This window comes from Equus quagga, chromosome 9 (genome assembly GCF_021613505.1).
Source record: "Equus quagga isolate Etosha38 chromosome 9, UCLA_HA_Equagga_1.0, whole genome shotgun sequence".
NCBI lineage: Eukaryota > Metazoa > Chordata > Mammalia > Perissodactyla > Equidae > Equus > Equus quagga.
The window spans coordinates 9,530,140-9,545,400 of NC_060275.1; the positions used below are offsets into that span (position 1 = coordinate 9,530,140).

General features: G+C 36.1%; 1 protein-coding gene across 4 annotated transcripts in view; it reads right to left on the bottom strand.

Moving 5' to 3' along the window:
- CCDC102B (coiled-coil domain containing 102B) overlaps positions 1 to 15,261 on the bottom strand; it is a 283,254-nt gene that overhangs the window by 153,686 nt on the left and 114,307 nt on the right. For all 4 annotated transcript variants that reach the window (XM_046672098.1, XM_046672095.1, XM_046672096.1 and 1 more), the window contains one exon: positions 10,199 to 10,408. In XM_046672098.1, coding sequence (XP_046528054.1) covers positions 10,199 to 10,408 — 210 coding nt within the window. The remainder of the gene's footprint in view (positions 1 to 10,198; positions 10,409 to 15,261) is intronic.

Genomic DNA, 15,261 nt, shown 5'->3' on the forward strand with positions numbered 1-15,261 from the left:
CAAAATTTTACTAATAGCTATATTGAAAATTAAAATTTCTAGTGTATCTCATATAGCAAAGATATATAAGAACAATTAAAGAAAAAACATGAAATGATCCTATTTACATCAAATTATACTATTCTATATTTAAATTATTACTATTTTACAGCAGTAAGAGCATAGACATAATTATTGTTTATTCTTAAGTTATTTAATAATGTTATGAGTAAGAGAAGAATTTGGAAGAAAGATAATGAATGAAGAAAACAAAACCGTCCGGTTGGCTGCTAAGCCACCAAATGGAAATAAAATGTATTTGAAGACAAAGTTCTAAACAAAATAAATATAATGTCATTCCTTGAATCTTTACTGTCAGTAAAGCAAATTCATTAGGAATTGACTTTGATGGCCTTTCCACTTTCAGATTAATTCATCATTTTCCTGAGACACATCAATTACCACCATGTCACATTAACTTTCTGAAAATGACCCATTACGTGACCTGAATGAAGGGACTCAGTTGCCAGAATGATTTAAGAAAACAAGCTTCCAAAGCGTGTCCCCAGAGGCATGTTGACCACTTCATGGTGCTTTACACGATCCAGTACTGACCAATTTCTCCAATAACTTTTCACTTCAAAGAAGTGTTATTTACAATGGGAAATGCATACGCTGCATATCAACAGACGAATTAAGGCTGAACAAATACAAGAATCTGTGCCATACACTGAATAAAGCAAATTGACATTTATGGGATAGGCATCACACTTAGAAAAATGCTTGGGAATGGCAATTCTTTTTTTTTTTCTTTTTAAAGCTTGCACCTGAACTAACAACTGTTGCCAATTTTTCTTTTTTCTTTTTCTTCTTCTCCCCAAAGCCCCCAAGTACATAGTTGTATATTCTAGTTGTAGGTCCTTCTGGTTGTGCTATATGGGTCCTGCCCCAGCATGGCCTGATGAGCTGTGCCATGTTTGCACCCAGGATCCGAACCAACGAAACCTGGGGCCACGGAAGTGGAGCACGAGAATTTAATCACTTGGCCATAAGGCCAGCCCCCTAGGGAACGGCAATTCTCCTTTTCTCCACTACAGCAAACTCAGGATGTATTCTGATAAATATTAGGCTATATATGTTTGTTCCCTCTTTGGTTATTTTATGTCTTCTCGGTGGATAGTGGGCACAAACCCCACTTTTCATTTCCTTTTCTCTCATTTGTCTTTTCTTATCTTATTCTTCGTCTTCCTGAAAGTTCAAAGAAGTGAACAAAGAGGAACAGGAAGGGAAAGAGCTCAGGAAGGGTTTAGGATTAACAAAGTCCTTAGAGTTTGGTTGTTTTCTTTTCACCAAGCCCAGGGGAAGATGTTCTTTTCTTAACCCCAAAATTACCCTTTTTCTTGAAACTCCCTTTTCTCTCTGATTCTCTCTTAGGCATGGTCCGTCTTCTCATATGTTAATGTGAGATATCTGTTTATACTGATTTCAGGAGGCTGGCTTTCCCTCTCTCAATGCCTGTCCAGGGAGAATCATGCACCCTTAGCTCTCCAGTACTGTGGTTCATACGCACAACTGATTACTTATACTACAAAGACCTGCATTCCTTTTTTTTCTTTTAATTCATTCATTTCATGAATATTTTGAGGGCCTCATATGTGAAAGGAAGTGTGCTAGGTTGTGGGGATACATAGTTCAGCTATAGAAACACCATCTTTCCTGGATCTCCTAGTCACCTGCAGCAGAAATATGAATCAAACTATCTCATGACAAATAATTGCAAAAACGGCAAGGGCTATCTGACCCAGCCAGGTTGATCAGGAAAGGCTTTCCTGAGGAAGCAAAACCCTGGTTAATGTCTGAAGGATTATTAGTGAAGAAGGCCAAGGGCAGAAGGGAGGACAGTAGCAGTCTGCCCGAGAAGGGAGGCTGGAAACAGAACCCGGGGCAGGGCTTCAGACAGGGAAACAGGCTGTAGGAGAGCACTGGGCTCAGAATGTATCATATGCTGCTCTCTCAAACACGGTGCCGGCTGTACTCCAGATTAATATGTGCCTGTTGGATATAACTACCGGTTTGAATGTAGGAAAAGGGCCTGTATGTATAGGAGGTTGTCAAAGGGAGATAATGGCTCAAAACACTGGCCAATATAGCGTTTAGGACGGAGAGACCAAGAAGCCGTGCTGCTCTTTGCATTTCCCATCTCTGCAGAGTTGTAGTGTTGTCTAAATGGACACATCCACCTAAGTTAATTGTTGGCTGAACTGACAGGTGCGTGAGCTTGATCATCTCAGAGAAATCTGGTGATAGAATAAATCGATACAGGAAATGAGACTGTTCTCCCTTGAAAGGGTGGTCTATGCAAAAGCCCTGGGGTAGGGGGTCAGAGAAAGCACAAAGAGGTTCAGGCACTAAGAGGCAAGAGTGGGTAGAGAAAAGTAAGCAAAGAAGAAAAATAACTCTGATAGCAGATTAGAAATGAATTCTAAGAGGGAAATTGCTGCAAAGGCACAGAGAAACCACTAATAATTGCCATCGTCTAGGCCCTTGCTAGGGTTCAAGTGCTCAGTGGACCATGAGCATCAGCATCACCTGGAAGCTTCATAGAAACGCAGAATCTCAGGTCTTACCCAAGATCTGCTGAGTCAGAAAGAATCAGGACAGGGTTGAGGGTGCAGTGTATTTGTATCTTTCGTTGATAACAGGAAGCTATCCGTGAACTTCCAGAAAATATGATCTGAGCTACTTCCTGGCCTGAGGGTGATTAAAGTGAAGTGTTTATGAGAAACGTGGTCTATTGAGTTCAGAGTCACGGCCATGGTGGCCAGACCCTCCGCGAGTTTCAGGAAAGAACTGCGAGTAACGCTCCAATAAATTAGAGGCAAAAAAAAAAAAACAAAAGGGACTGAGAATAAGACATGAACACACCTAAATAATACGGAAGAAACACTGAGAATTTGGATAAAATTGGATTAAAAAATTTGGATAAAAATACAGAAACAGAGGATACAGGAGAACGTAGGGAATGTTGCAGTCCTAGCGGAGGGCAGGATTCTTCTCTGGACAACAAGTATTTCACCTGTCTTTACTTCTGTTAACCCCCTGACAGTCACCACCTGGCCTCACCTCCTACTTGGTGTGCTTTTCTCCAGCATCTCCTACTCCGGATCGGGAGCTAAACCAACAGCACTGGAAGTACCAAGAACCTTGAGAAGTATTCAGAATCCCAGGTCCCACCCCAGACCTACTGAGCCAGAATCTGCATTTTAAGATATCTCGAGGTTATTCTTTTGTATATGACATTAGGGTTTGCACATTAAAATATCTCAAATGCAATTGCTAATCCCTGAATTCCAGATAAATAAATATAAACTAATTCTCACATGAAAATTTGTGATCCCTTGTATGAATGATATAATGCTAACAACGCAATTGTTCAGAAATCTAATCATTCTTAATGAGCCAATCCCATGTAAATGCCAATGTAGCTCATATTTCTTATGCTGCTGGTTATGATAGAAATATGCTACTAATGTATGTCAAGGAAACCCTAGGGGCTGGCCCCATGGCTGAGTGATTAAATTCATGTGCTCCGCTTTGGAGGCCCACGGTTCGGACCTGGGCACGGACATGGCACCGCTCATTAGGCCGCGGTGAGGTGGTGTCCCACATGCCACAACTAGAAGGACCCACAACTAAAATATACAACTATGCACTGGGGGGATTTTGGGAGGAAAAAAAAAAACAGCAGGAGGAAAAAAGAAAAGAAAAGAAAAGAAGATTGGCAACAGTTGTTAGCTCAGGTGCCAATCAAAAAAAAAGGAAAGCCTAACTAATTTATACTTTTATAACTTCTCCAATGAATGAGTACTTTATGACTCATAACCTAAACCCTATACAGTATAAACTTCTTGGGAGTCCCCTGATGTTTCATAAATTTATTTTTGACAGTTTATCAACATTACAGTGGTAGACAAAGAACTAGTCACACTATAAGTATTATAATTTATAATATATGCAATCAAGTTAATTATTAGTAAATGAGATATAATTCCAGCTATAGCATGACTTCAGTGGTCTTTTCTAGTCCCTATCTTTAGAATTTTTCATTATGGATAAATTCCTTCCTCTGGATGTTAGGACTTTTCTGATTTTCAGCTTACCATTAAGCATCTATTTCTGGCCTGTTCCCACCTAACTCCAGAGAAAATCAGTGACCTCAGGTTGTAGATTCTAGGATCCATACTTTGAACAATGGAACATGAACCCCTGGAAGTTTGTGCCAAAGAATTTCCCCTCTTGTTTCCATGCCTACCTCAACAAGAATAGTGCCATGAAATAGTATCTTAGTTTTGAGCTTCATTAGTTTTGGGCTGTTTTCAGCAAATATTTTAAAAATAGTTTAGGATTGATCATTACTATTATTTTAATTCTCTTTGTAGTATACACACCATAAATGGTTTTCTCCGTGTTGAATTCATTTGTTTTTATCTCTATCATACATGGTATACTGATTCTCCTCACTACTATAAATTCACTTATTTACGATTTTCATCTTTGTGCAAAACTCTCCTTGTTAGACTCAAGTGTTTAAAAGAAGACCCTGTTATATAAAATGACTAATAAAAAGTAGAAATCTTCCAAATAATATAAAAATTTAACACTATGACTACTTCTAGATACTAAATCTTAGATATCTAACATGGTAGTAGTACATATTTTTTTTAACTTTAAAAAAATCTAAAGGTTCTTTTCTTTTTCTAAATAGGCAATGATATAATACATAATTCCCCAATAGAACTACCATCTAACATCCGAATGTTTTAATCTCAATAAAATTCATAACTTTGATGTAGTTTCTGTTTATGATTAATACTTAGCTTTCAAATGGTTATTTTAATCTGTATGCCTCTTTTTCAAAGCGAAGTACAAATATTAATATCAGCTAACCTTAATTATTTTTGTATCTAGCAGATTCGTTTCAAACAAAAACTTCTTAATACTATATCTAATTTCTGTACCGCTCTACAGTCTCAAACAATCATTCCCCTATTTTTTGAATTATAATGCCAGGAGATGGTCAGGTGTTTTTTTCAAAGAAACAAATAAGGCCATTTGGCAAATGTCTATTATCAGCTGCATTCAGAGAACTAATCAGTTATGTCCTCAAATTGTGCTGAAACCCTCAGCCGAAATGTAATGGACACACCTATAGATATACTGTTAAAAAACTTGAGGCTGACCCAATGGTGTAGTGGTTAAATTCTCCCAGTCCGCCTTTTTGTGGCCCAGGGTTCACGGGTTTGGATCCCAGGCATGGAACTAGTATTGCTCATCAAGCCATGCTGTGGCGGCACAGATATTAGCTCAGTGACAATCTTCCTCAAGCACATAGAGGAAGATTGGCACAGATGTTGGCTCAGTGACAATCTTCCTCAAGCAAAAAGAGGAGGATTGGCAACAGATGTTAGCTCAGGACCAATCTTCATCACACACACACACACAAATTATGTTTTGTGCTTCATCAACTTATTTTCATTCAAAAATTATTTACTCCATATGTGCCGTATACCAAGCAAAGGAGGTATCAATGAGGTCCCAAAAGAAATGACAATTGTTTCCCTATAGGGAAATAGGACTAGTAAAGAGATACCTGTATAATAATCGACAGGGGGAATCTTACTGAGGAATCAAAACGATGATTTCCTAAGCATTTTAAAATGATCGCTGTTACTTAGAGTGGACTGTCTTGACCACATTAGAAACCCAAGCGGAAGATCCAGCCCAGAGGGTTTCGTGTGGCCAGAACGATGTTTTTAATACTTTGAATATATTTTCCCTCTGGACAGGCACTGCTCTCCAGCCAGGCCAAGGTTCTGCTGTCACCTCTGGCCCTGCACCTGGCTCCCTCACATTTTCATGCTCGGCTCCTGCCATGCCTTTAACCACATGGACCACTGGTCTGGAGCAGGGGTCAGCAAGCTATGACCCATGGGTGGAATCTGGCTCCAGATCTGTTTGTGTGCCATCTGTGAACTAAAGATCTTTTCTACATTTCAAAAGGGTTATACATTTTTAAAAATACGTGACATAGACATATGTGGCCTAAATCCCTTAAGATGTTTACAATCTTGACCTTTGCAGAAAAAGTCTGTCCATCCCTAGTCTAGAGTAAAGCTGCCCAGGTGTTGATGCACGCATACATAGAGAGTTATTAAGCGTGCACATGAATTACTTTACGTTGTCATAAATTGTGACAGGGAAAATTGTGGAAGACATAGGAAGGGGCAACAAAGATTCCTGGTAGTTGTTTCTAACGCATTCCTCCAGGTAGGATTTTCTGATTCTATAGGCATTGCAACTTTCAGTGTCTTTAAGCTATTTTACAGACAACTCTGTGATTCTAATCCACAGCAATGAAAATGACTCTTGTCCATAGAGGTGCAGATTAATTTTGTCTGGCAGTGGCACAATTGTCTCTCCTCATTGTGGAAAAGCCAGTTTTGCATCTATTTAGCAAATTCTTTTCAGCATTCCAGGTTGCCCAGTTGTCTGATATGTAGCTCCTTCTTTCAGCTGCTGCAACATCTTATGGTTTCTTCAGTAATAAATGGGTTAAATAAAATCTTTGTCATAGGTTCATTTCATGTTTACCATTTTTAAAATTACCATTAATGATATATTAGTTTAATTAGGTTATATAGATATGCTATTGTGCTAATATGACATATATAATAAACCATAATAAGGTGGAAAAAATGTAGTCTTTTCATACCACATTGGGAGATGTACATCCCACTTTACATATCACTATAATTTTTAATGCACTTCAATATTTTGGTTACTTTGATATTATAAAAGAAAACACAGAACATTTTTAACAAATATTTCAGGTAATTAAATTCAAATTCGTTGAATGCACTGAAGATTTTTTTAAAAATATTAAATTATATTAATTATCCCAACATGTGTATTTCTGCATATTCATAAGTGGATTTTTTAAAAATGTTGGATGGAAATGTACAGACTAATGATTAAGCATCATAAGTATAATGAACTATTGGCTACCGAGGGGGCTGGCCTGGTGACCCAGTGGTGTAGTAATTAAGTTCACACGCTCTGCTTCGGGGGCCCAGGGTTCACAGGTTCAAATCCCGGGTGTGGGATCCATACACCCCTCGTCAAGCCATGATGTGGTGGCATCCCACATACACAATAGAGGAATATTGCCCCAGATTTGCTCAGGGACGATCTTCCTCAAGCAAAGAGAGGGAGATTGGCAACAGATGCCAGCTCAGGGCCCATCTTCCTTACCAAAAAAAACCCCAAAAAACAAAAAACAGACCTACATTTTTGTTCATTTATGTTTTCATAAAGCTAGTTCTCAAGTATCTTTCCTATCATTTAAAATACAGCTTCCTTCTGAGAAGAGCACCCAGTACCTCCACAGAAGGTTATCATATGTCCGTTGTTTTGTCAATTACACTAATGCCATGGAACTTCGGAATGGTGCCACTATTACACAAAGCAATAACAAACCAAAAGATATACATGCAGAGGTTGTTCTAGAAAAGTCTATGGCAGTGCTTTATGCTTTAAAAATAAACTGCTACTATTGGAGTGGTAATTATATGATGTATCCATTAAAAGTTCAGGTGCACTGCTGTTTTTTTCCTAATTGTAAAAGGTTGATGCACACATATCCTTAAACATAGGCTATAAAAGCAACTACCAGATGGGGATTTATGTGACGAGGTCACTAGTGTAGAGAATAATCTGTCTTTCAATTAATAGGCAATTTAAGATTGAAAGGCATTTTCCTTATAAAGGTATTCCCTATAACACTAAAGCCAAAAAAAAAAAAAAAAATACGCAATGCCATGTGAAAGCTCTCCCCTCCTGTGTAAGTAGGGATTTATAAAAATTTCATTGAACAATGAGATTGTTAAAACTCAAGAAATTAACAAAATTTATTGATATGAAGATTTCTATGAGTAACAGGTAGATTTGTGACTGCCACAAACATTTGTTAAATGTGATGAGATGCATATATAAGGTGGTAAGACATCTTACATCTCTTACAGAGACTGATGATGAGTGGAGCTTACAGCTCTTTCTCTTACACGCCAGCACCTATTTCCACTGCCTCCCTCATATACAGTACTTATGTACATATAGATATATGGTACTTCTCTGCATTTATACACGTTACTCCTATGTGGCACTTATACAGGTAATTTATATACATATACATTAGTTTTTGTTGGGATAATATTACAACTACAGTTTGGCTTTGTGATAGAATAACATTAACATTAGTTCCTGGACTTTGGCATGTTCTATATGCAGCTTTGATTCCTCTGGCATTTGGATTTCTGAATCTTGAATTTGATCTTCTGCACAGATCGCTCTGGTACTAAGGACTGATCTACAGCTTCTCCATCATAGGTAATTATTTTGGTTCAAGTGTGAGTCTGAATTCTTAATGAAGAGGGTAGAAATCACTAACGCCTCCTTCCTGCCATCAAAATGATATGCACTTAAGAAATAGTCTTCTGACTTAGTCTGACCTTCCAGAATCTTCCCAGTTGTCAAGTTCTGTCTAGTTCTAGGCTGAAGAGCTACATTGGTCCCAAAGAGCCCAGGTCTGAACTCAGTGTGCCCTCTTGACAGGCCAAGCCAACTGGCATATATGTCCGCTCCAAACAGGCTCCAATCAGCCATCATACCCTAAGTTACATGCTTTGTTATGACATTTTGATATAAATAGAAAGGCATCGAAATGAAATAGAATGAACTTCTTCTTCACTTGTATTCCAATTCCACTTTATTCTTAACAGCCATCACAATGTATTTTGATAATAATTTATGCATATACCTCCCTATATAGACTCTAAGCCCATGCTGGGAAGGGATAATGATTCTCTAATCTTCACATCACCAACATCTAGAGCAGGGACTGACACAGGCCATGATACAAATAAATGTTTATTCTGTTCAAATGAATCAAATGAAAGAGGTATTTTGATGATCAAAACTTGTTCCATAATTGAAAGAATTCTGTGCTTTCACAAGTAGAAATCTGCAAAATAGTCTCAATAGATTTACCTGTTGTATATGTGTCAGAACCAAATACACCATTACGGGTGGTTTAGGAATCCATATAATAGAAAATTATGATCACTGACTATAACATTTAACTTCAGATATTTGCATTGCTAGGTCATGAAACACCAATGCAATTTTATCTTGTATTTGCAACAAATCCCTAGAATCACAAAGAATAAAGAAAGGTGATCTGGAATTCAATTTTTAAGGCCATTTAGCTTTCAGAGCTCATATGAGTATGAACTACTTATATAACTCAAAAATATGAACTTATCAAATTCACTTTTAACTCACTGCTAAAGGAATTGAGTTAAAAAATGTATTGTACACTTAGGTGCTATAGGTACTTTAATGGAAGAAACAGAAATGAAATAGTTCTATTTTGCAGCATGTTGACACTAAAACACATAAATTACAACTGCCATTAAGACAACAATACAAAACCTAAAAACTATGTACCAGAAAAATCCCATCTATAGCAGTAACTACATCTATCAGCTCTAAGATAAAACAATTCCAAAACAACCTAAATTTCCCAAAGTCACATTTTGAATTCTAGTTTTAACTTTTATGTTGTAGCCTACAAAAGCTATTTGAAACATAATGCATTTAACTGACTCAAAAATAATTTTTCTGAGATCCACTAAAAAGTAACTAGAGCGGAGTATACTTCAGCAAATGTAAGTGTTTACACAGATAGGTACCATAGCCACCAACAAATGCTTATTGTGTGGTTGCTCAGACTAGTGGAGAAACATGCGACTGAAAATAAGATCAATTGCTTGGAAAACACTGAGATACAGCTATAACAAGAAACCAAAACCCCAAAGATCCATCCCTTACTTCAGTTTTTTTCTTCCTTTTGGAAAAGCTTGAAACTGTCAGATTTGTGACATTCTAACATTTTCATACAAAATGTATCACCTTCCATTTCCACATACATGAAGAACATTCATTTATCTTATAATGGGAAAAAGAGCAACCCGTAAGATATTAGGTAGCACAAAAGGAAATATCTAGATTGGGAGGTGTGCAAAAGTGGAGGCAGCGTCCACCTAGGCATCAGAGAGGAAGCACAGTGAGTGAGAAGATTTGCTCCAAGGAGCACCCATACCTTGTTTGTTTCCTGCAGTCCAATTTGTGATGTCTTGAAAGCAGGACCTTGAGAGTTTGCACTTAATCTGTTTTTCCTATCCAGGAGCTCTTCCATGTCTTTCACCTGGACCTTTAGCCTTCTATTTTCTCTCTCCAGTCCGTGTTTTTCTGTTTCAAGTACTTCCCTCTTGTCCCACTCTGAGGTGTTTTCAGCCTGTAGTCTCTCTAGCTAAACACAGAAAACACAAAGAAGCAGCATGTAGCGTTTGTAATTGCCAAAAAGCAACGCCCCAACAAACAGGCCCCTGCTAAGAAAAGTTCACAGATATGTCCATTTATACAACTTTTAAAAAGAAAACTGTATTTATCTGAAAAGTTGAGAATAACATGAAGGTACTAAATACCAGGCCGTACCCTAGACGAATGCATCTTTCCTCTTGGTTCTTATGACTCTTTATAACCATACGAACGATATTTGTCAAATAAATATGTTAAATGAAAAACATGATATTTTGCCAACAATCTCCACTCATCTTATGAACCATTTATCACTTGAGAAGGCACAAAATCGTTTCTTGAGCAGTTTTAATTGGATGGATAGAGTTCACGTGTTCATTCAGTCATTCATTTATTTACTGTACCTTTCAACTTCCAGGCACTCTGCTACTTACTGAGAATAAAGAAAATGAATGAGATAAAATATTATAAACTGTGATTAGAGTTCTACAAAATACAAACTCACGTGAGTGAGTAGCCAGTTTGATTTATAGGGAATAGAGGTTTGCAAACCATGGCTAGTGAGCTGAACCTGGCCCACCTATTTTGGTACATTCCACAATAATGATTTTCTTTTTTTAATAGTTGAAAAAAGGCAAAAGAAGAATAGTGTTTCTGACACATTATCATTATATGAAATTCAAATATCAGTGCCACGGAACCGTACTGGAACAAACCACACTCATTTGTTTACATATCCTTGTGACTGTTTGACACCACAATGACAGAGTTGAGCTGTTGGGACAGAGACCACATGGCCAGCAAAGCCTAAAATATTTACTGTCTGGCGCCTTATGGAAAAAGCTTGCTCACCTCTGCCTTCGTCCCATGGTGCCCAGCCAAGCCTGCACATCAGATTCTCTTGGGGAGGTAGCTATAATTACCAGCGACCAGAACCGACTTCTAGAGGTTCAGATTTAATTGATTATGAGTAATGTTAATGTCTCCCTTGGTCAGCTTTCATTACTTTAACTTTTTTATAGTTAGATTTTAAAGAGGCAATATCAAATGGGTTTATTTTCTCAAGTTTTATTATGTTTGAATGTTTGCTCATTATTATAGTGAGGTTGGTTTTTTTTTTTCTTGTTCTGGATTTTGTAAGTCGAAATGATTCGCAGCTTTTTAGCTATAAATTCTGATCTTGAGCCTGAATTCCAATCCTGATTTCATCATTTATTCTGTGGATAAATTCAGTCAGGTAACTTCATCTCCCCGATGTGGATGATTTATTTGCTAATCTGACAGGGTTTCTGAAAAGAAAAATTAAAGTTATTCGTGGCATAAATCTGTATAGTGAGGCAACTCTTCATAGTAGTAAAACTAGTCGACTCTAGCCCCAGTTCTGTCACTTACTCACTGGTTGATTCTAGACATTTATTCTTTCTGTTCTTCAGTTTTCATAGTAAAATTACGATGACAATAGCAGACCCATCAAATCTGTGGCATTGTAAGGATTGAATGAGATCAATTATTTGAAATGCTTTGTAAACTATGTAACATGATTAAAATAAAAGGCATTTTAAAACTATTTGTTAAGGATAAAAATTGGAAATTACTTGTTTTTGCATCATTAATTTTAAATGGCTTGATTACAAAATATTGAATATATCATATATTTTTCACATCATTTTAAATGCTAAAAGAAAAATCAACTTAGTCAACATTAGGAAAAGTGTTAGATTTCACTAATATCTTTGGAAATGAATTTTGATTAAAAAGAGTCTAAAATCTGCTTTTTCATATACATATAATTGCACCATTATTGTAGGAAATGTTCTGTTCTCAAATCAAAGAGAGGCTCTTGCTTTTAAAAAACAGGAAGCCGAAATTGTGTTCTTGGCACTAGACCTTGCTTATCAATTAAATCTAATAAACTAAGGGATCAAATTTTAGATGATGTGGTTTGACATTTGGAATGCCTATTTGGAGATAAAGGTGCAAAATAGTATTTCACAATTCAATTTAGAACATGACATTACTTTAATTATTACGATTAACACAAACTTTCTCACTATCATCACATCACTTATCAGAATGAAAATAATAAATCTGTAACAAAAAGTCATCAACCTAGGGATGAAAAATTAATTTTAGGAGAATAAATGTCTTTTTGGCCAAGGACAAATATGACATTATGTCAAGGCTTTATAAAATTGCAGGCATTAAAAAGAAATTGCTGAAGTCAATTTTATACCTAATAACAGATAACAGGTAGAAGTAAAGTTTTAAGTAAGTAATATACGGTCTGAACGAATATACTCTAAATCTTAAAAAAAAAAAAGGGATGATTTTAACAGTAGAAACTACAAAGCTTAAATAATTATGTCAGATTATTTACTACTTGCAGTTTTTTAATTGAAATACCTATTGTCTGATAAATTTATATATTCAACACGTATCAAAAAAGGTAAAGGTTCTGTGAAATTGGAACATCATAAAACATTTAAGCAGTTATTTTTGTTTTCATTTTTCAAAATTCTTTCTTATCAGATTATTATTTTCCAAGAATTATATGAAAATCCACCACCTTAAAAGCCATTCAACTGAATGCAACTTAAAATTATGAAAGAAAAATCAGGTACTATTTTAGCTTTTAGAGTTTATCATAAGAAATTCTAATAATTTTATCTAATTGAAATGGAATTCCTTTGATTTGCTTCCAACAATCAAGAGAAAAATCCTAAAATATTTTAATTCTAACTCTAATATACTATGAATTTTAACTAATAGTAGGTACTAGTGTGAAATGAATTTCAGGTAATACAGGAATTATTGAAAAATATTTTCCAAGATTTTTAATGTAAATGTATCTTCTAGTCAGAGTAATCACTAAAATACTTGATTAATTACTTCCAATTTTCCACATATTGGACATTAAAAAACATACAAATGTTCAAACATTTAACTATTTAACAGATATTTATTGAGTTCCATTTATATGTGAGGAACTAAAGAGCACTGAATGTACTATTATCAAAATACAAAGAAATACATAAGTACAAACTGGGCAGTGTTTCATGAAGGAGGAAAAGCCCTGGGTGCTACGAGAAAGACCTGTAATAAATTAGGTAACCAGAGAAGGTTATTCAAAGACACAACATTTAAGAGGAAACCTGAAGTCCAAGAATACAGAGAAGCAGAATCAAGGCAAGAGTGTTCCCATGAAAGAAGCAGGCAATAGGTTTGAACACTATGGGAACCAAGAGTCCAATAATGAAGTATTGGAATTTGGGGAGGAGATGGTATGAAAGGAAATTGGAAAAACAAGCAGTGGTTCTCAAAAGTAAATGTGACTTGAGTTGCTTGTGAAAAATGTAATATAGGGATTATTACTCAGGATTGAATATTGGGTCATTTCTATACATATTCATCTATTAACTCAATCTTTGTCACTTGTCGTTGCCTGATACTGTTGAAAGGACGTCAAAGATTCTAATCAATACAATAACTAGAATGTAGGTTTTATAAAACCAGAACCATGTCATTTTGCTCATCAGCCTGGCACCTGACTCATGCCATGTAAGTGCCCCCTAAATACCTATTGAATGACAGAGGAAGTACATAATGTTAGTGTCTAGGAAGAAGCTTCTCTGTATTTCAATTACAGCAATTAGACGCAAAGTGAAATTAAGATCGAATCCTAGAAGAGCCAGTGATTTAACTTACCATTGCCTAACACCAATATGGTTTCTCACTACATTCACTCTGAATTCATATCACTCTTGTCATAGCTGCAGTGCATTTCATGGTTGGTGAATAAAGTGAGAGAAAGAGAGGATTTTCAGTAAAATGACCTAGAACTGAGTCCCAATTCTTATTATCCTGAGAGCCTCAATTTTTCATTTATAAAATATGAAAAGCATTTCCTATAGCCTAGTGTTGTGAGACAGAAATTATATTATTTAGGAGAAATATTTATTTAAGATTCTAAACTCAACACAAATATTTCGTTTTGTAAATTTGTTTTCTAAAGAACAAACATATCAACAGCCAATTCAAATAGTGACAGATGAAAACAGTTTATTAATTTTTCATCATTTTTTATCAAGGTGACAATCATTTTGTAAATGGACCTTGTCAACTGAGAAAATCCCCCAACAGAATGCACCATATGGCGTTGTGCAGGCCAGTGATGAGTCAGCTAAAACCAATGTAGATGTTGCAATAATAGCTTTGAAATATTCACAATTTTCATTTCAGATAAGTCAGCCATAAAACGTCATTACAAACACTGATTTTGGAAGTACGGGGTAAAATGCAGGAAGCTTGTTATTTTCTAGCAGTAAGAGATTACTACCTTTTTACAGAGAACCTAATATACTCCCAGTAAAGAGCTATATGGGTTATTTCTTATCCTTATAATAATCCTGTAACTTTGGACTTGCCACACATAAAGAAATAGGGTTCTAAGCATAGAAGTAATTCTCAAAGAGGGTAAAGAATCCAAGCCATAGTTCACCTAAAGTTCCTCTCTGATTCTAATCCTGAGCTCATTCCACCCACAACCATGCTAATGAGGGCAATTAGTGTATGCGGATCCCCTTGCAATAGTAAGTAACCACCACATTCTGAATCCACAGTACTACACTATAGCAAAGGTTTTTTAAATGTTTTTGTTTTGTTTTGATATACTTTGGGGTTTTGATCCTTGTGTTGGCTCTCTCTAGCAGCAGATTAATTCAGAGGAGAGGCCATCCTGTAGACTCACATACAAAAGTCTGGAAACTCAAAACTAAATGCAGGCTGTATATTATTGATGTCACCCACTGGATCTTTTAGCATTCTTTCTCTAACCAAGTCTTAGAA